The sequence below is a fragment of the Setaria viridis genome, chromosome 4 (genome assembly GCF_005286985.2).
Source record: "Setaria viridis chromosome 4, Setaria_viridis_v4.0, whole genome shotgun sequence".
NCBI lineage: Eukaryota > Viridiplantae > Streptophyta > Magnoliopsida > Poales > Poaceae > Setaria > Setaria viridis.
Window position 1 is genome coordinate 9915695 of NC_048266.2, and position 20577 is coordinate 9936271.

At 40.9% G+C, this 20577-nt stretch overlaps 2 protein-coding genes across 2 annotated transcripts; one reads left to right on the forward strand and one right to left on the reverse strand.

Moving 5' to 3' along the window:
* Positions 1-418: 418 nt before the first annotated feature.
* On the reverse strand, positions 419-5569 carry LOC117853087 (pyrophosphate--fructose 6-phosphate 1-phosphotransferase subunit beta). The gene is made up of 16 exons (XM_034735452.2): positions 5297-5569; positions 5020-5175; positions 4573-4694; positions 4288-4341; positions 4051-4157; positions 3747-3852; positions 3497-3560; positions 2869-2957; positions 2391-2522; positions 2144-2314; positions 1910-2025; positions 1723-1834; positions 1330-1414; positions 1076-1120; positions 916-984; positions 419-819 (listed from the first exon to the last, which is right to left on the reverse strand). The coding sequence occupies exons 1-16, from the start codon at positions 5484-5486 to the stop codon at positions 743-745; spliced, it is 1695 nt and encodes a 564-aa protein (XP_034591343.1). The 5' UTR covers positions 5487-5569; the 3' UTR covers positions 419-742.
* A 5827-nt stretch (positions 5570-11396) lies between these two features.
* On the forward strand, positions 11397-19901 carry LOC117852169 (dynamin-2A). The gene is made up of 22 exons (XM_034734148.2): positions 11397-11719; positions 11839-11889; positions 12001-12121; positions 12234-12338; positions 12721-12782; positions 13110-13227; positions 13314-13650; positions 13820-13967; positions 14060-14161; positions 14239-14358; positions 14985-15068; positions 15183-15310; positions 15784-15868; positions 16022-16160; positions 16516-16592; positions 16760-16816; positions 17042-17180; positions 17419-17573; positions 17721-17834; positions 17914-17981; positions 18613-18785; positions 19345-19901. The coding sequence occupies exons 1-22, from the start codon at positions 11579-11581 to the stop codon at positions 19560-19562; spliced, it is 2742 nt and encodes a 913-aa protein (XP_034590039.1). The 5' UTR covers positions 11397-11578; the 3' UTR covers positions 19563-19901.
* Positions 19902-20577: the final 676 nt, after the last annotated feature.

Sequence of the window (20577 nt, forward strand, 5' to 3'; positions counted from 1 at the left end):
TTGCACTAAATTTGCGATCTGAGTTTTGTGACCATATACCGTAGAGAAGCTACTATTCGAAGTGCCTGACGTAAGGGCCAGCCCTAGGGCCGGGAGATGCTTGGCCGCTTGCAGAAACTGCCGTTTTGTGTTGGAACACTCGTTAGTGCAGCAGGGCTTGTTCGGTTGTAGGGTTTATTCAGTAATGGCCTAACAAGTAAAAGCAACATGCTATAAACAATAAACCCCTAACTACTTGCTGAAATGCCCATACATGATGCGCATGCATGCCCAGACATGTACTTCACAATGCAATGCAACCGAGAGATTGTATCGCAGGATCAGCAGGAAAAACATGAATTTTTTTTTGGGGGGGGAACAATGTAGCTTCCTAACCTCCTAGGCATATTTGATATAAATTAGTCGGTTGACGCGCAAATAAACCAAAATCAGGTGGTATCCCTCAACATGGATGTTTGCATTACATGTTTACAAGGTCGCGACCAGGGTAACAGAATCAGATAATCAGAGCCACAAGGCCAAGTGTGAGTCTGTAAATGGGGCAACCGAATCATACAGAAACTAAAACCAGTTCTTATTACTACCACATCCATCCACCTACGCAGCAAACTCCGATAAAATCTCTTATTTTTTGACATTTCACAACGTGGAGACTGCAGGCTGCTCTCTAGGAGCTCCAGTCTCCGCTTCCAAAACTGTAAGAACAAAAAGAATTAAAGGCGCACGCCACATCGACGCAACTCTACACCTGAGCGCCGAGTTCCAGCATCAACGTGTGGTTCGAGTCGTCGCTTCCAGGTCCACTGAACTGGATGGGACCTGTGTCACGGGAAAGGTTAACGAGTCAATTTGGTTAAGCTGGACAGGCCCCTAAACTTGTATATGGTCATCTCTAGCAATCTTTTATCTACGTACCAGGGCTGATGTATCTGTTCTTGATGGCCCACTCATCTCGCATCGATGCAAACTTCTTGAAAGGTGCACCTGAAATTGGTGTCACCAGAAATCAGATTTCGGGAAGAAAAAAAGGCACAAAGCCATAACAGTCGTTAACCAAACATGCTAGTGATCTTACCATCAAGTTCCACCATAGCCTTCTTGATCACTGGCTTGAATTTGCCTGATTGCAGAGAACAATGTCAAAAAGTTTTACATTTTAAGCAAATGAAGTGGCACACATCATAGTCAGAAAATATGACGCTAATCAACCCAAAAGAGAGTAACAAGACTTGGCATATTGTTTGCAACTTGAATAAACAGGCAAACAAACTATGCCTGAACATAGTTCAAAAGCCTTCAGTTGAAACAAGGTAAAAGCAAGAAAATTACCGTGCCTCCTCTCAACATCCATCAATGATGTCAAGGCAGTTCCACCAACGGTCCATTCTTCGACAGGAGCAGCGAGGTTGCCAACCTGAGTAGGAAAAAAATGGCAATCCAATCATGCAAATACACCAACTGCCGAAAATCATTTTCTTAGAAAAAAGGTAAACCTAATGCTGTAAGCCTTTGTTTGGATTGTGAATTTCTTATGCGTCACCAGTAGCCATAACTTTGTATCCACTTTACAGTAAGGGTAAAACAAATAAAAATTTTGCTGGCAACTATGAATATTGGGATGTGATGTTTTACATTACTGAACACTGATGCCTGTCTTACAATGCACAATGCGAATATGCTTCATGAGTATTTGACATAACATGACAGGATAAGCAGGCATACCGAGGTAATAAGTCCAGTCTTTCCACTTTGGAGAAGGGCACCAGATCCATAGCCTAATGCATAGCAATAGCTAGAATCAAAATTAGTAGGGAGACCGCATCTTCCTTCGTATCTGCAAAATAAAAGACAAGCTGCATGAGAAAGAGTTGGGGGGACAGACTTTCAAAGTGTATTATTTAGTACTTACCCAAAGAAGTGAGATTGTCCTCTGAAGCTTGCATGGTATCTCCCCTCAGCTTTTCTCTTCTCCAATTCAGTTTCAACCATGGTAATAAGCATTTTCTCAGTTTCAATTTTTGCAACCTGAAATAACATTTGGGACACCAGTCAGAATGGGCAGCTTACTGACATCCTTATCAGCAGAAAGAGTCATGTCACAAGACTAAGAAAGTTATGAATTGACAATTTTCCCAGTCTTTACCTGAACATTGCCATGAGGATCCCTTTCAAGCAGAAGTTGCTCCTGAATGGTTTTGGGCAAAAAGTCAAACAGCTGCCTGGACTCTGGCTCAAGCTTGCTTTTCCAAGCCCCTGCCTCATCAACAACATCATGTGCCAAGATTTCATTCAATTCTGCAATGAGTTTTTGAACCTGCAAAAGAAAATGAGTGATATTGGTAATACAGTCTATGGCAACACAAAATGAGAGGGCATAAAGAATGTCAAACCTCTGGGATGAAATCAATCAGGCCCTCTGGTATAAGGATAACACCATAGTTGTAACCAAGATCTGCACGCTTGCAAATGATATCGGTAAGGTAGTCTGTGACATTCTTAAGAGTTTGCTTCTTGGCAGCAACCTACAACGAAAAAAAGATGGTCTTTGTGAAATAATAATGTGTAGAAACATAAAGAAACCGATTAAAGCCATAATGTGAGAAAATGTAACCTATCAGATACAGACAATATTATAGCTCTCTAACTTGTCCTTTAAATGCCATAATGTGAGATTATGCAAGAAAACCAGTAGGAAAGGAAGAACCCTAAGTGTTCATCAAAGAAAATATGTAAACTGGTGTGTTGACAGCTACATCCTCCTTGTGTACCATATTTAACATCTCTAATCTAATCTAGCTAGATAAAGGCCACAATGGCAGATGATGCTAATTCAATGTAAAAAGAACTTTGCATGCAAGAAATACCAACCTCTTCACCGATGAGTGCAGCATTAGGATGTGTTTGCAGAGCGCACTCCAATGTAATGTGAGAAGCAGCACGTCCCATAAGCCTCACAACTGCAATCATAGCAAGTAATTCTTAGGAATTGCTTTGTAAAAGGATGCCAAAAATGTTAAAATGTGTCATTTGTCATGCTGTTCCATACTTAAAAAATTCATGGACTTATGTGTAAGCATAGTATAATGTCACAATTCTTGTTGGCATTACATGATGTGGGTGTTTGTCCGGATGTTCCAATAGGATGCAACATACATCTACGCAGAGTAATCAAGTTACCAATCTGCTGAGTAATTAAATGACTTCATTCTCAACATTTACGGTAAAAATTGTCTCCATTATGTTGTCCCAAAGAAGTTACAGGATATGAATAAAGCTTAACTAGGATGTTTGCTAACACAAAGACCCTTCCCAGTATGGCATCTTCTCAAATTGAATTATTGACAACCTATCTGCTTCAATCTGTAGTTTTATGATTTGGCAGTTGCTATGGTAGACATTAACTCAGTAAACTTTATCTATTTTATTACCACTGAATCACTTAAACAAGAGTAGGGAAAATTATCTAGTTGCATGCACAAAATACTGATGAACTTACAGTGGTAGTATTTTCCTGTTGATCTTGCATCAGTCATGACATTGCCAATCATTTCAGAGTATATCTGAAAAAGAAGATGAGTCATTGTCATGATCAGTTTTCAAATGTATCTGTGGCTAATATCCTAATTTCTCCTTCAATTGCAAAAACACTTGTAAGCAAGTGTGCCATGGACATACATGGTAGTGAAAGCTTTAAAATCTAGTCTAAGATTTGCAGAATAATACAAGCACACGGATCAAGAATCTACCTTGCAAGCAGTATCAAATCCAAAGCTTGTGGGAACCTCCTTACATTTCAGATCCCCATCAATAGTCTTTGGACAGCCAATAACACGAGTCTTCATGTTTTTTGACCTATAAAGCAAGTTCAAAATTAGAAATCATAATCTCCATTTGATCATGAAGAAGCAGAAAAACAACAATATGGTGAAGAAAACAATGGATTGCAACCTCAATGTAAAATTCAAAAGTCATCCAGTCTGGTAATGAAACTGAAACACCAAAACAGCACAACATGGTATAAAACCAAAACACTCAGTATTACAAGCCAACCTAAAGTATTCTGCGAGGAGGCAGGCATTGGTGTTTGAATCATCACCACCAATGACAACTAGTCCATCCAACTCAAGCTTGTTGGCTGTGTCTTCAGCTTGCTTGAACTGCACCAGCAACAAAAGCAGTTGAGAAAAGAGACATTGACTGTGAAGTATCAATTACTGATTAGGCACAACTGCCACATAGTAAAAGAAAATTTTAAGCATTTGTACAAAAACATGCTCAGAGACATACCTGCTCTGGTGTTTCAATTTTGTCCCTTCCACTGCAGATCATATCAAATCCTCCCTATCAAAAAGAAACAATTTAAATGCATCATCAAAACAAAGGCACATGTGTCCTACTGTTGATGGTAACATTACAACAATTGGACAAGAAAAAAACTTAAAATCTCTAAGACTGCACCGCAAAGAAACCTATCATCTTGTCTACTCCTAAATTTTATAGTTAATACTATCAGCCAAACTAACATGGTTCACGCAGATGTGAATGTATGAGGTAATGAGGATATTGTGTTACCTGGTTTCTGTAGGGGTACACAAAGGCAGAATTGAGCTCCACGTACTTGCACTTCATGATCCCAGCTGGACCTCCCTTGAATCCATACATAGTGCTGCCCTTAGCACGCTCCTGCAGGTAGTCTGATTCAACCCAACCAAGCTAAGTCAATCACAAGCACTTCAAAAATCCATCAAAACACACTACATACTCCCCATTACTAACTCAGTTTAATGCATATTTATCAAACAAATAAGTTCAAACAGGTGAGTTCTGTGAATACAGCACCGACTGGTTAATTCTATCAAGATCTACAGTTGCGCAGGTTCACTATCGAAGCTAGCATGAAGGTACCAATAGAAAATTAAAAAAAAACACATAGTATCTTCAGATCTACCAAATTTGGTCGTGACGCTTCCATTAGCTACAAAACGGGGTCTTAGACGCCTAGTGAAGAGAACAACTCACCGAAGATGCCGCAGATCACATTGTGCCCGCCTGGCGCCTGTCCACCGGAGAGCACGACACCAACCTTGAGCGGCCTGGTCGCCGCGGGCTCGGCCGCCGGCACAAGCGACGCCGAGGGCTGGCCGAACAGGTTGGGGAAGAGCTTGGCGATCTCATCTGCACCAGATCGATCGAAACACCCGCAAATCTGATGAGCTCAATCAAATCCACAGCAACCCACCCGAGATCCAGACGATGAGCATCCGACCAAGCGCGGCCGCGATGTACAGTAACTCACCTGGGTTGCCCGCGGCGGAGCTGGCGGGCCCGTCGACGACCGAGTAGTTGGAGCGGAGGACTGAGGGGAGGGGCAGCGCGTGCACGAGTCGGCTCGTCTGCACCTCGCTGTACACGGAGGCGAGCCGCCCGGGCGCAGGCCCGTTCGCCGCCGCCGCGCCGCCGTTGGACGTCACCGCCGCCGCCGCCATGTGTCCCGGTTTGGAGAGGGAGCGGAGTGTGTCTCACTTGATCTGGTTTGGTTTGGGGTTGGAGGGGGAATATGCCGTGGGCGAAGCGAGGGGTGGGGCCCGTCGCCGTCGCGGGGGTTTTATGGGGGTAGGCGGGGAGGGTGCGAGGGCGATGGGGTGGCGTGGGTTGGTTCGTTTTGCGGGCGAGCCCCTGGGTTTGTGGCGTGTCACCGGTTTGGTCCGGGCGGCGCCGGCGGAGGGCGCAGCGGACGTGGAGACTGGAGACCCGGGTTGTTTTGGTGGTTTTATGGCGCGTCACCTGAAAGCTGGCGTATTTGGGTGTACCAAGTGAGGCTCGGTGTAGTGGGACGATTACGAAGTTATTGTGGGTGTATCTGCAAAAGATGAGAATCCACGGTGTTTGTCTGGCTTGTCTCTTGGAACCTCGGCGGCCGTGGTTTTTTCTCGGCTGCATATCGCCGCCGTTCGCCTGATGGTTGCTTTCGGCAGATCGACGTGCCATCCTGTGTGCTGTCGAGCTCGTCGCAGTTGAGCCAACTCCTAAGCATGGTGGACGAAGCCATGAAAACCAAAGGGCATCCATGATGTCATTTGGTTGCGCTTCCTTTGCGTTTCTTAGTTAACATTCTTTTTCAAATCTCATTTTCTTTATTATAAAAGAAAGAGGATCAATCTGCTCTACGAAATTTATCAAATTTGATAGCAACATACTCTGCAATAAAGTACTATATTGATAATCAAAATCAACACATAAATAGTGTTAATCGATTTTCAACGTAACAATATTCAACATTCTCAAGTATACAAAGGTGTAAGGGTATATAAATGTGGCAATCACGATTTGCTAAATTTTGACACACTTTCTACGATGATTGTTTGGTTTGTGTCGCAATTATGACTTGTCGTGGTTTTTTATTCTAGACCCCAATCATTGTAGACTCGATTTTAGCCAACATTTACAGAGTAGCTTTTCAAAGTGTTAAGCACACCTTAGGTAAATATTCGGTAAGGAGAGGGGTGCAAGAAAGGGTGGATAAGAAACAAATATACTCTAAATGCTTAAGAGCAACTCCAAACAGAATTGCTATCCCACTCTCCAAACTAAAAATTGGCAAGTTTGGTAGAAAATTACGATCCAACAGAGTTGCTATCCGGATGAACATCCCATCCGCTTGCCAAATGCTCCCCCATACTCTCCAAACTTGGTGTCAAATGCTCCCCCACACTCTCCAAACTTGGCAAGCTAGTTTAGCTTGCCAAATGCGGGTTCCACGTATAAAATGGAGAGAGTAAAATAGAGAGTCTATTGTAGTGCCGAATGAAGAGGCTGTTGGAGTGGATGGAGGGTATAGATTTTTAAAGAGAACCTAGGTACTGGGAGTGGAAAATAGATAGTTTGTTGGAATGAGCAACTCAATATGAAAAGGAATCTTTTTGCCAACTTGACTAGAGAGTCAAATGGAGAGCCAAAAATGGATAGCCTGTTGGAGTTGCTTTTGTTATCTAATATTGATTTCCCAACCACTATCACATCAATTAATAAAAAGTAGGTATTGAGGTTGACGTGTCCACTATAAGACCTGTCTTTAAGCTTTCAAGAAAACCTTAAATGAATCTTAAATATCAAAATCTGGCCTTAAGTGTTTTCTTCATTTCATCATATCACCTAGGTCTATCGAAAAATATACTCGATAATATGGTCCTAATGGATTGGAAATACAATCTGTGAATTTGTGTTTAACTTTTATAGTCTTATTATTATCATCTATTTTTCTTGGGATTGGTAGGGATATGGATAGAACTTATTGGCTAGATAATGCACATAAGTCAATTATTACCGACAATAGCTTTGTAACACTTCCATTTTTTACTGCTCTGCATGTAAGGGTCCATAAGTCAACTTGGTTATCAGTATATGTGTTGTAGTTCCTATGAAGGTTAATCGATTAGGACTATGTGGGTGAGCAGAGTAAAGAGAGCTTTAGCTTGAAACAAGATCCTTGGTGAAATCTGGAAATCAAAATACCCTTTAAGTTCGAAACATAGACCAAAACTATCAAAGTGTTGTGGATGCTCTGGAACTTTTCTTTGTGCGTGATACCTTAGAAATACACCCACCTTCTAATAAAGTCATTAATAGATAACTACGTTATGTTTCAAATTTTTCAATACAACGATATGTACTCATATGCTCGCAAAGTTATATTCTTGAATTTGTGTTGTATGTATTCATATGGTATTGCTCTCAAAGCTATGCAAAGTTAACGAAAGTTCTATTTTATTTCTTATGACCAAAATGGAAAAATGAAATCCTGATTTGCAAATTTGTAACAAGGTGCAAATTCAAATATAAGAAAATATGGTGACCTATCCGGTGCAACATCAGTTATGCGTGTCATATCTTGGCAGGTATCACTACCATTTAGTCACTAGTCACGATATTTGAAATCAATTTTCACTTTCATTATTGAACAACCAAATATAGCAGCCAAACATGAGACTACGAGAGATGCCCAAGTCACACTAGCGTGGGTGAGTTCAACAGTGTGAGCATAGCGGGCTAGTTTCCTTCTATTCCCCATTTTCATTTATCTTTTATTTTTCTTTTGACTCCTTTTGATTAACTCGTTACTTTTATGATATTTTGCGTTAAATATTTTGAAACACTGCATTCAACATTGTTAAAACAAAAATTAAAATTTTGGAACAACTACTTCAACAACTTATTTGAAAACGATGGAATAGAATTCAACATAATTAAATATAGTATTCAAACAATAGTTGTTAAAAAATGAAACAAGTAGTTGTATATAATTAATTATAAGGGATATCATGGTTCATAGGATTTGTCAAAGGAATGCAATGTTTTGACGCATTTGAAGTTTTCTCAAATGATTCCTCTAAATGCCCTAGCCATCACAAGCGGTGCATGTCCTATATGGTGTACTCGGATCATCACTTTATGCCATCATGGCTGTTTGCGTCACCTTTGCATCAATCGCAAAATTGTCTCGTGCGAAGGAAAATATAGAACCTACTATGCATCTCGTAAAAAGATAATTGCTAACACCTCGCATAGTCCAAGAGCTCACTTGAGCCAGTTAGTGCAGCCCACCGTTAATGTGCTACAGCATATAGGTGCCATTTTTTTTCTTTTTAGTTTGTTTTTCATTTTCATTTTTTTCTAATATCCATGACTAATCTTGCTTGTTTTTGACGGGTGACTAATCTTGCTTGTTGGATTACGATTTTTACATTTATATGTATTTTAGATTTTCTAAAAGTTGATTAAGTTATCTATGAAATCTAATTCGGCATTATGGAAGTGTTTAAACAATGTCTCCAAATATGGAACATATATATTCGAAACAATTACTCCCTCCATTTCAAATTGCAGTTCGCTTTGGCTTTTCTAAATGCATAGATATTTGTATGCATCTAGACATGATGTATATCTAGGTACATAGTAAAAGTCATGTATCTAGAGAAGTCAAAATAACCTACAATTTGAAATGGAGAGAGTAAAATTATACTTTCCAAATGTTCATTTTTAAAATTATATACATCAGAATACACTAATATTAGATCTTATTTTGTTGCATTTATTCTAAACAATGTGGTGGTTCGACGAAATCGAAAAGAAAGTTATGGTTTGAGAGACAATGCATTTCGAGATTATGATTAGACTAGTTCATCACTTACCCAATCCATTCAATCAAATTACGCAACATATCACACATATGGCTGGTTAATATGTCCATCAACCGTGCATTTCCTTAAGCCCTATAATTTTGAACATAAGATATGAAAACTCAAAGAGTAAAAATACACGAATGGCCTCTAAACTTGTTCAAGGGTGCGACCTAGGTTCCTGACATATTAATCTATAGATCCGGATCACTGAAGATTCAAAACTTCTGTATCTACTAGTTGATTTGCCTACATGTCACCCAAAAATTCCATTTCATCATTTATATCGATATTAACCCCACATGACAACCAACACAAATAGATAAAAATGCCATTACGACCCACTTTATCGTCTCTGAACATCCTGATCACACTCTCTCTTACTCTCTCTTGGGTTGGTGTTTGGTTCAGGCTAAGAACCGGTAACAATGACGAAATCAGTTCCCGGCATTATTTGTTACCATGTAATGAAAAACGTCATTTGCTTGGCTACCTTGGTAAAGATTTTCATTTTCTTCATTGCGTTTTGGTTAGGGAAAAGCTGCTACTGCTAGTAATAAGCACCACCAAAAGAAATGACGATCTGACAGAGAGGAGATCATTGGTGGAAGACGACCTTGACTATCTGTCTTAGCATCCATCAAATACTATCTTGACCTCAGCATGCTAAGATTGATCTACAGCTTCATCTGATCACTATTCACTCTAGGCTTGGACGTTGTTCGCCGCAGAACAGGCGACATGTTTGATGAAATGCCCAAAAGGCGAGAGACAAAGGACAACAAAAGACGAATTTGTTCCATAGCATGGCTACAGGCGGGGACGAAAGTTGAAGGAGATGATATCTTTGCCGACGTGAATGGTGGCAACGGCGATGTCCTTGCCGTGCTTGTCATAGCTGACGCCATCTCCATGAACATCAGCTTCAGGCTAGCTCCGTCCCTCGCTGGGCGTTGCGCACCTCATGGCTAGCCTCCATTCGAGAGGACGGAGCACGTCCCTGGTATCTTGGGGTTGGAGAATCAGATACAGCACGTGGATGGTAGCAGTCATGTCACCTCGCAACTAGCAACGCGAAATTCACCGAGCAGGGAAAGATAGAGTCCGTGGTGTGTGTGTGTGGGGGGTTGCTTAATCAACATAATCAGATAACTCTCGAAGGTGGGAGGTATCGGCATTGCACACGTTTGTATTAGACACCGTTGCTACTGATTACTCCCTCTGTCCTGAAAAAATGTAATTCTGGTTGTGTATCTGTACATAGCAAATGTAATTCTAGTTGTGTATCTATACATAGCCAGCATTGCATTTTTTTTGGGTGGAATGAGTACATTATAACCGAACCAAACATGTTGTAACATGACCTGATATCGATGTGAGCTGTTAATGGGGCAAAAGCACCGAACCAAATAGCATCTTAGGGTTTAGCGTTAAGGACAGAGAGCTCCATATTGGTCGTGAAGGGTGGAGACCGGAGAGACATGACCGCATTGGCATGTCACATAGGCAAGTATATTATATGCTAATTATTGATATTTATACCTCAAGTGATATACAGTCAGTCCGGTTGGGAATACTTGAAGTTCTCGATCGGAGAAAAGAAATAGCGGCGGTTCAAAAGTTTGTCTGAACGTCCGTAACTAGCACCGGAGAGAGTAATTAAGGGGGTGCTTGTTTCCTAGGAGCTAAACTAGCCCCTATCACATCGGATGTTGATACTAATTAGGAGTATTAAATATAAGCTAATTATAAAACTAATGGCACAGATGGAGGCTAATTTGTGAGACGAATCTGTTAAGTCTAATTAATCCATAATTTGACATGTGGTGCTACAGTAATCATTTGCTAATGATGTATTAATTAGGCTTAATAGATTCGTCTCGCGAATGAGCTCGAGGCTGCAATTAGTTTTATAATTAAATTATATTTATTGCTTCTAATTAGTATCCGAACATTCAATGTGATAATGATAAGCGCTAAACTTTACCCAAGATTCAAACCCGCCTTAACTATAACTCGGCAAATACTGCTCCGCGAGCCCATGCCAGACGGCCCAGTCCCCAAAATATTTCGAATTGCTTTGAGGGCCGAGGCAGGGGCCCAAGCCCAACCTTCGAAGCCCCACCGCTCTCCGAAAAGTTGTGCACCTTCGCAGCCAAGCAAGCAAACGGCTCCGCTGCTGCTGTTCCCGTCCTCCGTTCCCACATCTCTCTCTGTCTCTGTCCCTCGCCCAAATCCACCACCCCCACGTCTCTCCCGAGTCCCATCCCGTCCCCGTGTAGGTTTCAAATCCGCGTCAGGCCAGGGCAGCTCAGGGCTCGGTCTCCGCCGCCGCAGGCCCGCAGCTCCTGATCCCTCGAGATCTGCCCCGGCCGCCGACGCCGCCCGAGAGACCGCCGACCATGGAGGCCATAGAGGAGCTGTCGGAGCTCTCCGAGTCGATGCGCCAGGCGGCATCGCTCCTCGCCGACGACGACCCCTCCGACGAGGCCGCGCCGCGCCGCCCCACCACCTTCCTCAACGCCGTCGCCCTCGGCAACGTCGTAAGTATCAGCCGCTGCCGCCGCCACGGCCCCGCGCCTCCTCCGAAACCCCTCGCGATCTGCTCCGGCTGCTCGTGTGCTCCGATCTGATCTGTTTTCCGATCCGTCTGCTCGTGCAGGGAGCAGGCAAGTCGGCCGTGCTGAACAGCCTCATCGGTCACCCGGTCCTGGTGAGCTCCTAGCCTAGCAGCTCAGCTCCCTCTCCCCTCCTCTTCGCTCTTTGTGGTATCTGAGTTTTTTTTACTGGATTTGGGTGGTGCTGGTGGTGGTGTGCCGTGCAGCCGACAGGGGAGAACGGGGCAACGCGGGCGCCGATAGTGGTGGACCTGCAGAGGGAGCCGGGGCTCAGCAGCAAGTCCATCGTGCTCCAGATCGACAGCAAGTCGCAGCAGGTTACGGCAAGTGAGTTGGATCTCGCGGCTATGCTTTCTGCATCAATTGACAAGTTTTGTGAGCTTGGGACTACACCTGATCTTGAACCTGACATTTCCTGTTTCGTTCTGTTGTGCTGCAGGTGCCCTCCGGCATTCCCTTCAGGACAGACTCAGCAAGGGGGCATCTGGTGGATCAGGGAGGGGCCGCGGTGATGAGATTTACCTCAAGCTGCGGACGAGTACAGGTCTGTCTGCGGTTGCGAGTAGTATAATCGTTTTGACAAACCTTTAACTGTTTCCCCATTCGCTTCAGTAGCATTATACAGAACATTGTGTTCAGTACGTGCTGTGATGATTGTATTGTACTTGTGGTAATGGAAAAAAATGATGAAACAACTTTGGGCTAAGGTATTTATGTTTGTGGCACTGTATGTTCTGTTTGCACACTGTGCTGTGGAAACAAATTAACAGGAGAATTGTTTGCGAGTAGTCCATTTCTTATCTATGTTTGATATCTTGGTGAACCCTATTCATAATTTCTGTTATAATTCTGGTTTGTTTAGTTTACCTTTTATTTTGTTGTGCTGCTTTATAAATCCCTCACATTACTTCCTTGTTTATCTTCAGCTCCCCCATTAAAGCTGATTGATTTACCTGGGATAGACCAGCGAGCTGTTGATGATTCTGTGGTAGGTATTTGAATTACTTCTAAACTACTTTTCCTGTACATAAATGCTTAGAGGTTAGGTAGAATGGTACACGCTACATAACTGGTCATGCAGTAATATCAGCAATGAACTTTGATCAGATCATTTAATCATGAAGCACATGCTACATATTTTATATTGTGGACCTTTAGAACATATCTTTCATTCCTCTGTAGCTTATTTCATTTTCCTTGTAGCTTCTGAACTATTCATGCACATCTACTCTAGGGAGATCACACGTCTAGTTCTTTAAGGCCGCTAACTTTCTTACTATCTGTAGCAAATTGCTGATTGTTTTGTTTACATTAGATCAATGAGTATGCTGGGCACAATGATGCGATACTGCTTGTTGTGATACCTGCAATGCAAGCTGCTGATGTTGCATCATCTCGAGCTCTGAGGCTGGCCAAGGATATTGATTCAGATGGTCTGTCTCTTGTCTGAAAATACTGTCAGTATTTCCAACACCATTTTATTGTATTGAGTGTGTATTTCCATTCATTGTAACTGTAGGGACAAGAACTGTTGGTGTTATAAGCAAAGTTGATCAAGCAAATGGAGATGCAAAAACTATAGCTTGTGTTCAGGCCCTACTGTCAAACAAGGGCCCAAAAAACCTTCCTGACATTGAGTGGGTTGCTCTAATAGGACAATCTGTTGCAATTGCGTCAGCGCAATCGGTTGGGTCTGAAAACTCGCTGGAAACAGCTTGGCGAGCTGAAGCTGAAACTCTGAAAAGCATCTTGACTGGTGCTCCTCAGAATAAGCTAGGTAGACTTGCTTTGGTTGACACCATTGCAAAGCAGATACGCAAAAGAATGAAAGTACGGCTTCCCAACCTATTAAGTGGGTAAGAATTATGTCTTGTTCTTCAGTAACCATTGCATCTGCTATCTAACTCTTGGATGTTCATGATGGTGTATCGTGGTAGATGAGTTCGGTCTTGAACTGATGTTAATTCACCTGTATGCATGATCTGGTGCTAAAGTTACATCTGCTTGCTTGTGCTACAATTTCAGCCTTCAGGGTAAATCTCAGATGGTTCAAGATGAACTAGCAAGACTGGGAGAATCCATGGTACAAAGTCCTGAAGGAACCCGGGCGGTTGCTTTGGAGCTGTGCCGGGAATTCGAGGATAAATTTCTTGCTCATATAACATCTGGTGAGGTTAGTAATGAACTTACACTAAAGATTTGATTATGCCTCCTTAAAATGAATAGTTGATAATGAGGTTAGTATACTGTTTTTTCATGTAAAAGGGATCTGGTTGGAAAATTGTTGCAAGTTTTGAAGGCAAATTTCCAGATAGGATTAAACAGCTACCATTGGACAGACATTTTGATCTCAACAATGTCAAAAGGGTAAGATCAGTTTCAACTTTTACAATGTGCTTTGGTGGACTGCTAGCTACTTAAACAGATTTCTCTTGATCCACTAGATTGTCTTGGAAGCCGATGGTTATCAACCATATTTGATATCTCCAGAGAAAGGATTGAGATCCTTAATAAAAATAGTACTGGAAATGGCTAAGGAGCCATCACGATTATGTGTTGAAGAGGTACGTCCCACTCAATCAATAAAAAAGAAGCCATCACTACTTTGTGTTAGCTTCGTACATACTAACTTTTGTTCTACCTACCCCTAAGAAGACAAGCAGTGAAGAAAATAATTTGTCTTTTTTTTTGTTATGGCTATGGTTTTTTACTGGTCACAACATGTTTCGACATACATTGCAATTATACTCACCCTAATATTTTATTGTGCTCTATGGCACTGCCATGGCCACCCTTCTAGGCCCAATGATAAAAACCAACAGTAAATTAAATTTTAATTCTTCATTTCATTGATTGACATTTATTTCTTGTTTTTGTCTGTGCTTGTCTACCTGGTTCGAGTTTGAAATTGAGGTTGAATTTCATGTACTAGGTACTTAACTATTAGTTACTAGCTGCAGAGGCATGTTATTTCTATTTACTAGAGGAAGTTCTGCATGTCCAGTTAGGATTTGTTCTATGGAGTACTGAGTGTTTCCCACATGGTACTTATGTCATCCCTGTTTTGCATGGTCTTTGTCATCATGTCTTTGTATGGTTATGAAGTTCTTTGTGTTACACACATAGTGAATTAACACTATATATTTCTATCTGCCTCCTTCCACAGAAAACTAATTTTTTATTACATTAGGTTCATCGTGTATTGTTAGACATAATCAATGCTTCCGCAAATGCCACACCAGGACTTGGAAGGTATCCTCCATTCAAGCGTGAGGTATCACTTTTCTGTCAATCGAGTAGTTTTCCTCTCTTTTTTTTATCGTTGGTGTTGTGTTTTGACCTTTTTGGTCATTTGTTGTAAACTCTCTTTTGTTGTTTGGTGGTCAAGGTTGTTGCAATAGCATCAAATGCATTGGAGAGCTTCAAAAATGATGCCAAGAAGATGGTTGTGGCACTTGTTGATATGGAGCGTGCCTTTGTTCCTCCTCAACATTTCATCCGCTTAGTTCAAAGAAGGTCAGTAATTAAATGGTTGTAATTTGTCTCTAGTTGTTGATTATTGTTTCTTTCTCATTGTTCAATGTTCTATGCTTGTAACTTGACAGAATTATTACGTTCTTTCACTTGTCACCTCCTTTACCACTATGAGCCTGACATGACTGGATTTTGGTTAAATTGAATTGGCTTCGGGCTGAGGTAGTACACATCATATTTGCACTTTCAGACAGCTTCTGTATCAGTCACCACATCACACATGAATACTGAAGGAAATACACAACTAAAGGTTTTGAGTTGTGGCTATCCTTTCCTCTTGGTTGGAGTTTCCATGATTTATCAAGCATACATATTCTCTATGTTTAAATGTACTGAATTGCAATTCTGTTGTAAACTAAACTGTCCATTATTTAGCTCCAGCAATGCCTAGTTTCATGATGAGATTGCTGAATACTGACCCTTGGCCTTCCTTTTTTTTTGTCTGAAATTGGCAGAATGGAAAGGCAGCGTCGTGAGGATGAGTTAAAAAATCGATCTTCTAAGAAAACACAAGAGGCTGAACAGTCAATGTCGAAGAGGGTATGATGCTGGGTTGCACACCTTTTTTTTTTATAAATGCTATCTTTTAATAATATAAGATCTTTGGATTGTTAGAGGTCTATATTTCATATTGGCTTTGTTGACTTATAGTACATGTTGGCTATGGTGGTTGACATAAATTGTTTATTATAGGCCTCCAGTCCCCAAACAGACTCTGAGCAAGGTGGTGGAAGCTTAAAATCAATGAAAGACAAATCTGGCCAGCAAGATAAAGACACAAAAGAAGGATCAAATTTGCAGGTTGCTGGACCTGCTGGTGAAATTACTGCAGGTATGATACTCAAAATCTTTCTATGCTTAAGTTAGGTCACAGAAATACATTATCAAATATTATGCTTTTGCAAGCCAACATTGTACTAACAAGAAAATAAATATAAGATCTAAATTTAATATTCCCCATCACAAATCAGCTGCATCTTTGCGGTATGCACTTACTAAATTTAATATTTTTGAGGCCCTACCTATTTGTCCATTGGATTGACATGGACACCATCACAAGAATTATCTTGAAGAACTACCTCAACCACTTGGCAGCATCTAACATGGACTTTATGTTCATGGTGGTGGATACATTTTGACTGATTTAACAAATAAAGCTATAAGCATGTTTTTCTTTTCCTCTGCAGGTTACCTCTTAAAGAAAAGCGCAAAAACTAATGGGTGGAGCAAAAGGTGGTTCGTCCTTAATGAGAAGAGTGGAAAGGTTAATCAGTTCTCCTGAATTGTTTTTGAATTAATGATCTGTTATGAGGATGTCCTTTTGTTTTTTCGATTTTTCCTTAGTGCTTGTTGTTGATTATTGTACTTCATGGTACTTGTTTGATCTGTGGGCGTGGCTGTATTCACTGCATGTTTTTTTTTCTATATCAGCTTGGGTACACAAAGAAACAGGAGGAGAGACATTTTCGTGGTGTCATCACTCTTGAGGTGTGCATAACCTTTTCATTTATACTTTGTGTTATTTACTCTGTGACGCTGGTATATGGTTACATAATTTTTGCATTATCACTTCAACGATTTTTTCCCCCTGTTGGCTGGGCCCTAGTAGAAAGATATACTGACCTTGCAAAACATGACTTGATGTAACCAGAAAAATTGTAAGATGGTCTGCTTTATCAACTTTCTAATGTGGCAAGCTGTATTCTTTTGCAGGAGTGCAACCTTGAGGAGGTAGAGGAGGAAGAACCTTCTAAAAGTTCAAAGGATTCAAAAAAGGCAAATGGACCAGAAAAAACCCCAAGCCTTGTGTTTAAGATAACTAACAGGGTTGCTTACAAAACAGTCCTCAAAGGTTGACACCCTTTTGAATGTCACAACATGATACTCCCTCCGTCCCAAATTATGTTGTTTTGGCTTTTTTAGATTCATAGGGCTTGCTATGCACCTAGATATATATTATGTTAGATGCTTTGTAAAAGGTATGAACCTAGAAGACCCAAAACGACTTAATTTGGGACGGAGGGAGTATTTACTTAATGGTTCTTTTTTTAATATATGCATGCATAATTGGTTGGTTTTAAATTTTTCAGCTCACAGTGCTGTTGTGTTAAAGGCTGAGAGCATGTCTGACAAGGTTGAGTGGGTTAATAAGATCAAAGCTGTTATTCAGAGCAAAGGGGGTTCTTTCAAGGGTCCAAATACTGAGGGTGGTTCAATGAGGCAAAGCCATTCGGATGGCTCCTTGGTAAGTTTTAGATTATACATGGTTGGATTGCATTTATTAGGATTGTCTCATGCATTGAGGTTCCCTTGTCAATATGCTTTGTAAGGGTCAATACATGTTCCCTTGACCATTTAAACAAACTAACACCTGATGATACACTTTTCGAAGGATACTATGGCACGGAGACCTGCTGATCCTGAAGAAGAACTTAGATGGATGTCTCAAGAAGTTCGTGGCTATGTTGAGGCTGTTTTGAATAGTCTGGCAGCAAATGTTCCAAAGGTTCATATTCTAGCATTAATCAATCTATATGACCTTGTTATTTGTTTCTAATTTTTTATTGTTTTAATTTGCTTATTAGGCTATTGTGCTTTGCCAAGTGGAGAAAGCAAAGGAAGACATGCTTAACCAGCTATACAGCTCAATAAGGTTGATGTTCTGTACATTAATACTCCCTCTGGTCCCAAATACTTAGTCAATCTTTTAAAACTTTCACTGTCAGTTATAAGATATTTAATTTTGAAGCAGAAGAGCCATGCATAGATATATTTTTTTTGTTGAAAAGTACTTTCGCATCCCATAAATGATTTTAATTTTAAAAGTAAATATTATTCTAATACTGGTCAGAGTTGTACTCGATTGCTAACGCAAAAAAATTCAAGCTTTGACCTGAGGTAGTATGCACATTTTCCATTTCGTCATCATCCGGGGATCAGCACTTAGCAGAATGTTTATGCAAAATAGCTTCATAATCCAACGTTTCATTTAGAATAACAAATATTTCGGTAATATGCCATTCAAGGAAATAATGCTGACATACACTTGAACAAAGCAGTACACTATCTCCTAGACCTATTATCTGGATTCTAGACTGTATGTTTTTTTTAATTCCTTTATGTGGACATGGTTCCATACTGAATAAAACTCAGTAATTGAGATGTTTCTTCCCTCTTTGGTCATTATTTCTAATGAAGGATGGTTACCATATATTCAGTATGGTTTATGCTTATTTTTAGTACATTTTGAATAGTTTTGGTAATTTCATTCATTTCTCTACCAGTGGGCAAAGCAATGCTAAGATTGAAGAGCTTCTCCAAGAAGACCATAATGCTAAGCGCAGAAGGGAGAAGTACCAAAAACAATCATCTCTCCTGTCAAAACTTACTCGTCAACTCAGTATCCATGACAACAGGGCATCTGTTTCCTCTTATTCTAATGACACCTCTGAAGCTGGTAAGCTAACAACAGCAGGCGCAATATCCTAAGTTTCTTCCTCATCTATCTTTGTAACGACTATTGGCAACTATGATTCAGTGCTTAATAAGAATTATAGATAATATACTGTCTGGTAGGTGGTAACTTTGATGCTAGGTAACACATTTTCTCATGATTCCTGGCAAAACATAGCAAATTAGCGGGATTATCACTTAATAAGGTGGTATTAGTCTACCTTCTGTCCTATCCGTAGTGCTGATGTTTTACTAGACTTGTAACTGTATTATAGCCAATGTTTAAGAAATCAGCTTAGACAAGCTAAATCAATGTAACTCAAAACCTTATTTAGTTAAATAATGCTTATGGCCAAAGTTGGTGATTAGGACATATTTTTGCTAAACCAAATAGATCCTTTGGATAGTCTATGATCTATGATCGCCCGCTTATCATTTGATACATTGGGCAATATTGTGGCACATGCTGTACATGCAAGACTTTGATTAAATAGCAATTTAGAATACGGTCTCCCAACCTGATGTGGATCATTTAGTAACACATCCCAAATTATCATTTGCAGAGAGCCCTCGAACACCCAGCCGCTCAGGTGAGGACTGGAGGTCTGCCTTCGATTCTGCATCCAACGGGCCTCCTGCTGCAAGCTCAAACAGCGAATCAAGGTCGAGAAGCGCTGATGGTCGCAGCCGGCGCTATGAGAATGGGGATGTGAGCGCAGGTGCCAACTCCGGCAGCCGACGCACGCCGAACCGGTTGCCACCAGCGCCACCAAGATACTAATGCTGATTGGTATCCATGAACTTGTATTCTTGCCTGGCCACACGCCCTGTTTGTCATATCAGTTTCAGTTATTGGAGGAGCGGAGCATATTCCGTATCGGTTGCTAGAGATTGCGACGTAGTGGGAGTCGGGTGATTGCATGAACATTGTGTTCACAGGTCGCTGGGACTCTAGAGTTGTTTATAGAAATATATAGGTAATCTATGGTCTCTATTGTTTAATGATCTCGCCTGCTTGTTTATGGTCCTGTTGTCCCTGCCTTTGGGATTTTGTGGATCTGGGACGATCGTTCTTAGCTTGCGTTTATCAGGCTATGATTTGATGTGTTGTTTCACTTCATTTTTTATCCTGTTTGCGCACCATGATTCTCATTCAGATACCATATCCTGGATTGTTGATGCCACGTGCAGAGGTTGCCAGCTTCACGTTTTGGTTGCCATTGTTCGAGACTCGCAGAGGTTATTAGGCTCAGCATAGTTTGGGCTCACATGGCGCTGGCAGATAATTGGGCCGGGCTAGCAGGCGGACAAACGAAAATGGCATTATTTATGAAAGGCCCAGATGAGTTATGAACTCTTAGCAGTATGTTGTATGGCTGTACCCATGTCAGTTAACAATTTCAATTTTCGATTGATGTTCTCTCTTCTGGTTTGCAGCGTTGTGTGACTCATCTGAATTGGTTGCTTCTTTTTTCTTGAAAGGTTGGAATTGGTTGCTGCTGTTGGTGGCTCTTGCGCTGATTAGTATAGGTGGCATGTATTATACTTCGTTTTAAATTATAAATGAATTTAGTTTTGTTTCAAGTCAAGCTTTTTTAAGGGCTCATTTGGGAGGGCTTCTTCCAAAATGGCTTCACCAATAAAGCTAAAAATAGTGGCTTCACCTGGCTTCTAGTTCATTTAAGTCTTGACTTACCAAACTTGCTTCACGCTACAGTGTCTTGTTTTGCGCAAAACAGGTGAAGCCAAAGTTGAAATAAGTCCTCCCAAATGGGGCCTTAGTTTTGATCAAATTT

What these genes read in the sequence shown, in the direction of transcription:
- LOC117853087 (XM_034735452.2), bottom strand. Translation starts at nt 5,486, where the DNA reads ATGGCGGCGGCGGCGGTGACGTCCAACGGCGGCGCGGCGGCGGCGAAC. An exon ending in CTCCGCCGCGGGCAACCCAG is followed by an intron (nt 5,176 to 5,296) that starts GTGAGTTACTGT and finishes GATCTGGTGCAG; the next exon opens with ATGAGATCGCCAAGCTCTTC. An exon ending in TGATTGATTTCATCCCAGAG is followed by an intron (nt 2,315 to 2,390) that starts GTTTGACATTCT and finishes TTTCTTTTGCAG; the next exon opens with GTTCAAAAACTCATTGCAGA.
- LOC117852169 (XM_034734148.2), top strand. Translation starts at nt 11,579, where the DNA reads ATGGAGGCCATAGAGGAGCTGTCGGAGCTCTCCGAGTCGATGCGCCAG. An exon ending in ATCCTCCATTCAAGCGTGAG is followed by an intron (nt 15,069 to 15,182) that starts GTATCACTTTTC and finishes TTGGTGGTCAAG; the next exon opens with GTTGTTGCAATAGCATCAAA. An exon ending in GCCATTCGGATGGCTCCTTG is followed by an intron (nt 17,574 to 17,720) that starts GTAAGTTTTAGA and finishes CACTTTTCGAAG; the next exon opens with GATACTATGGCACGGAGACC.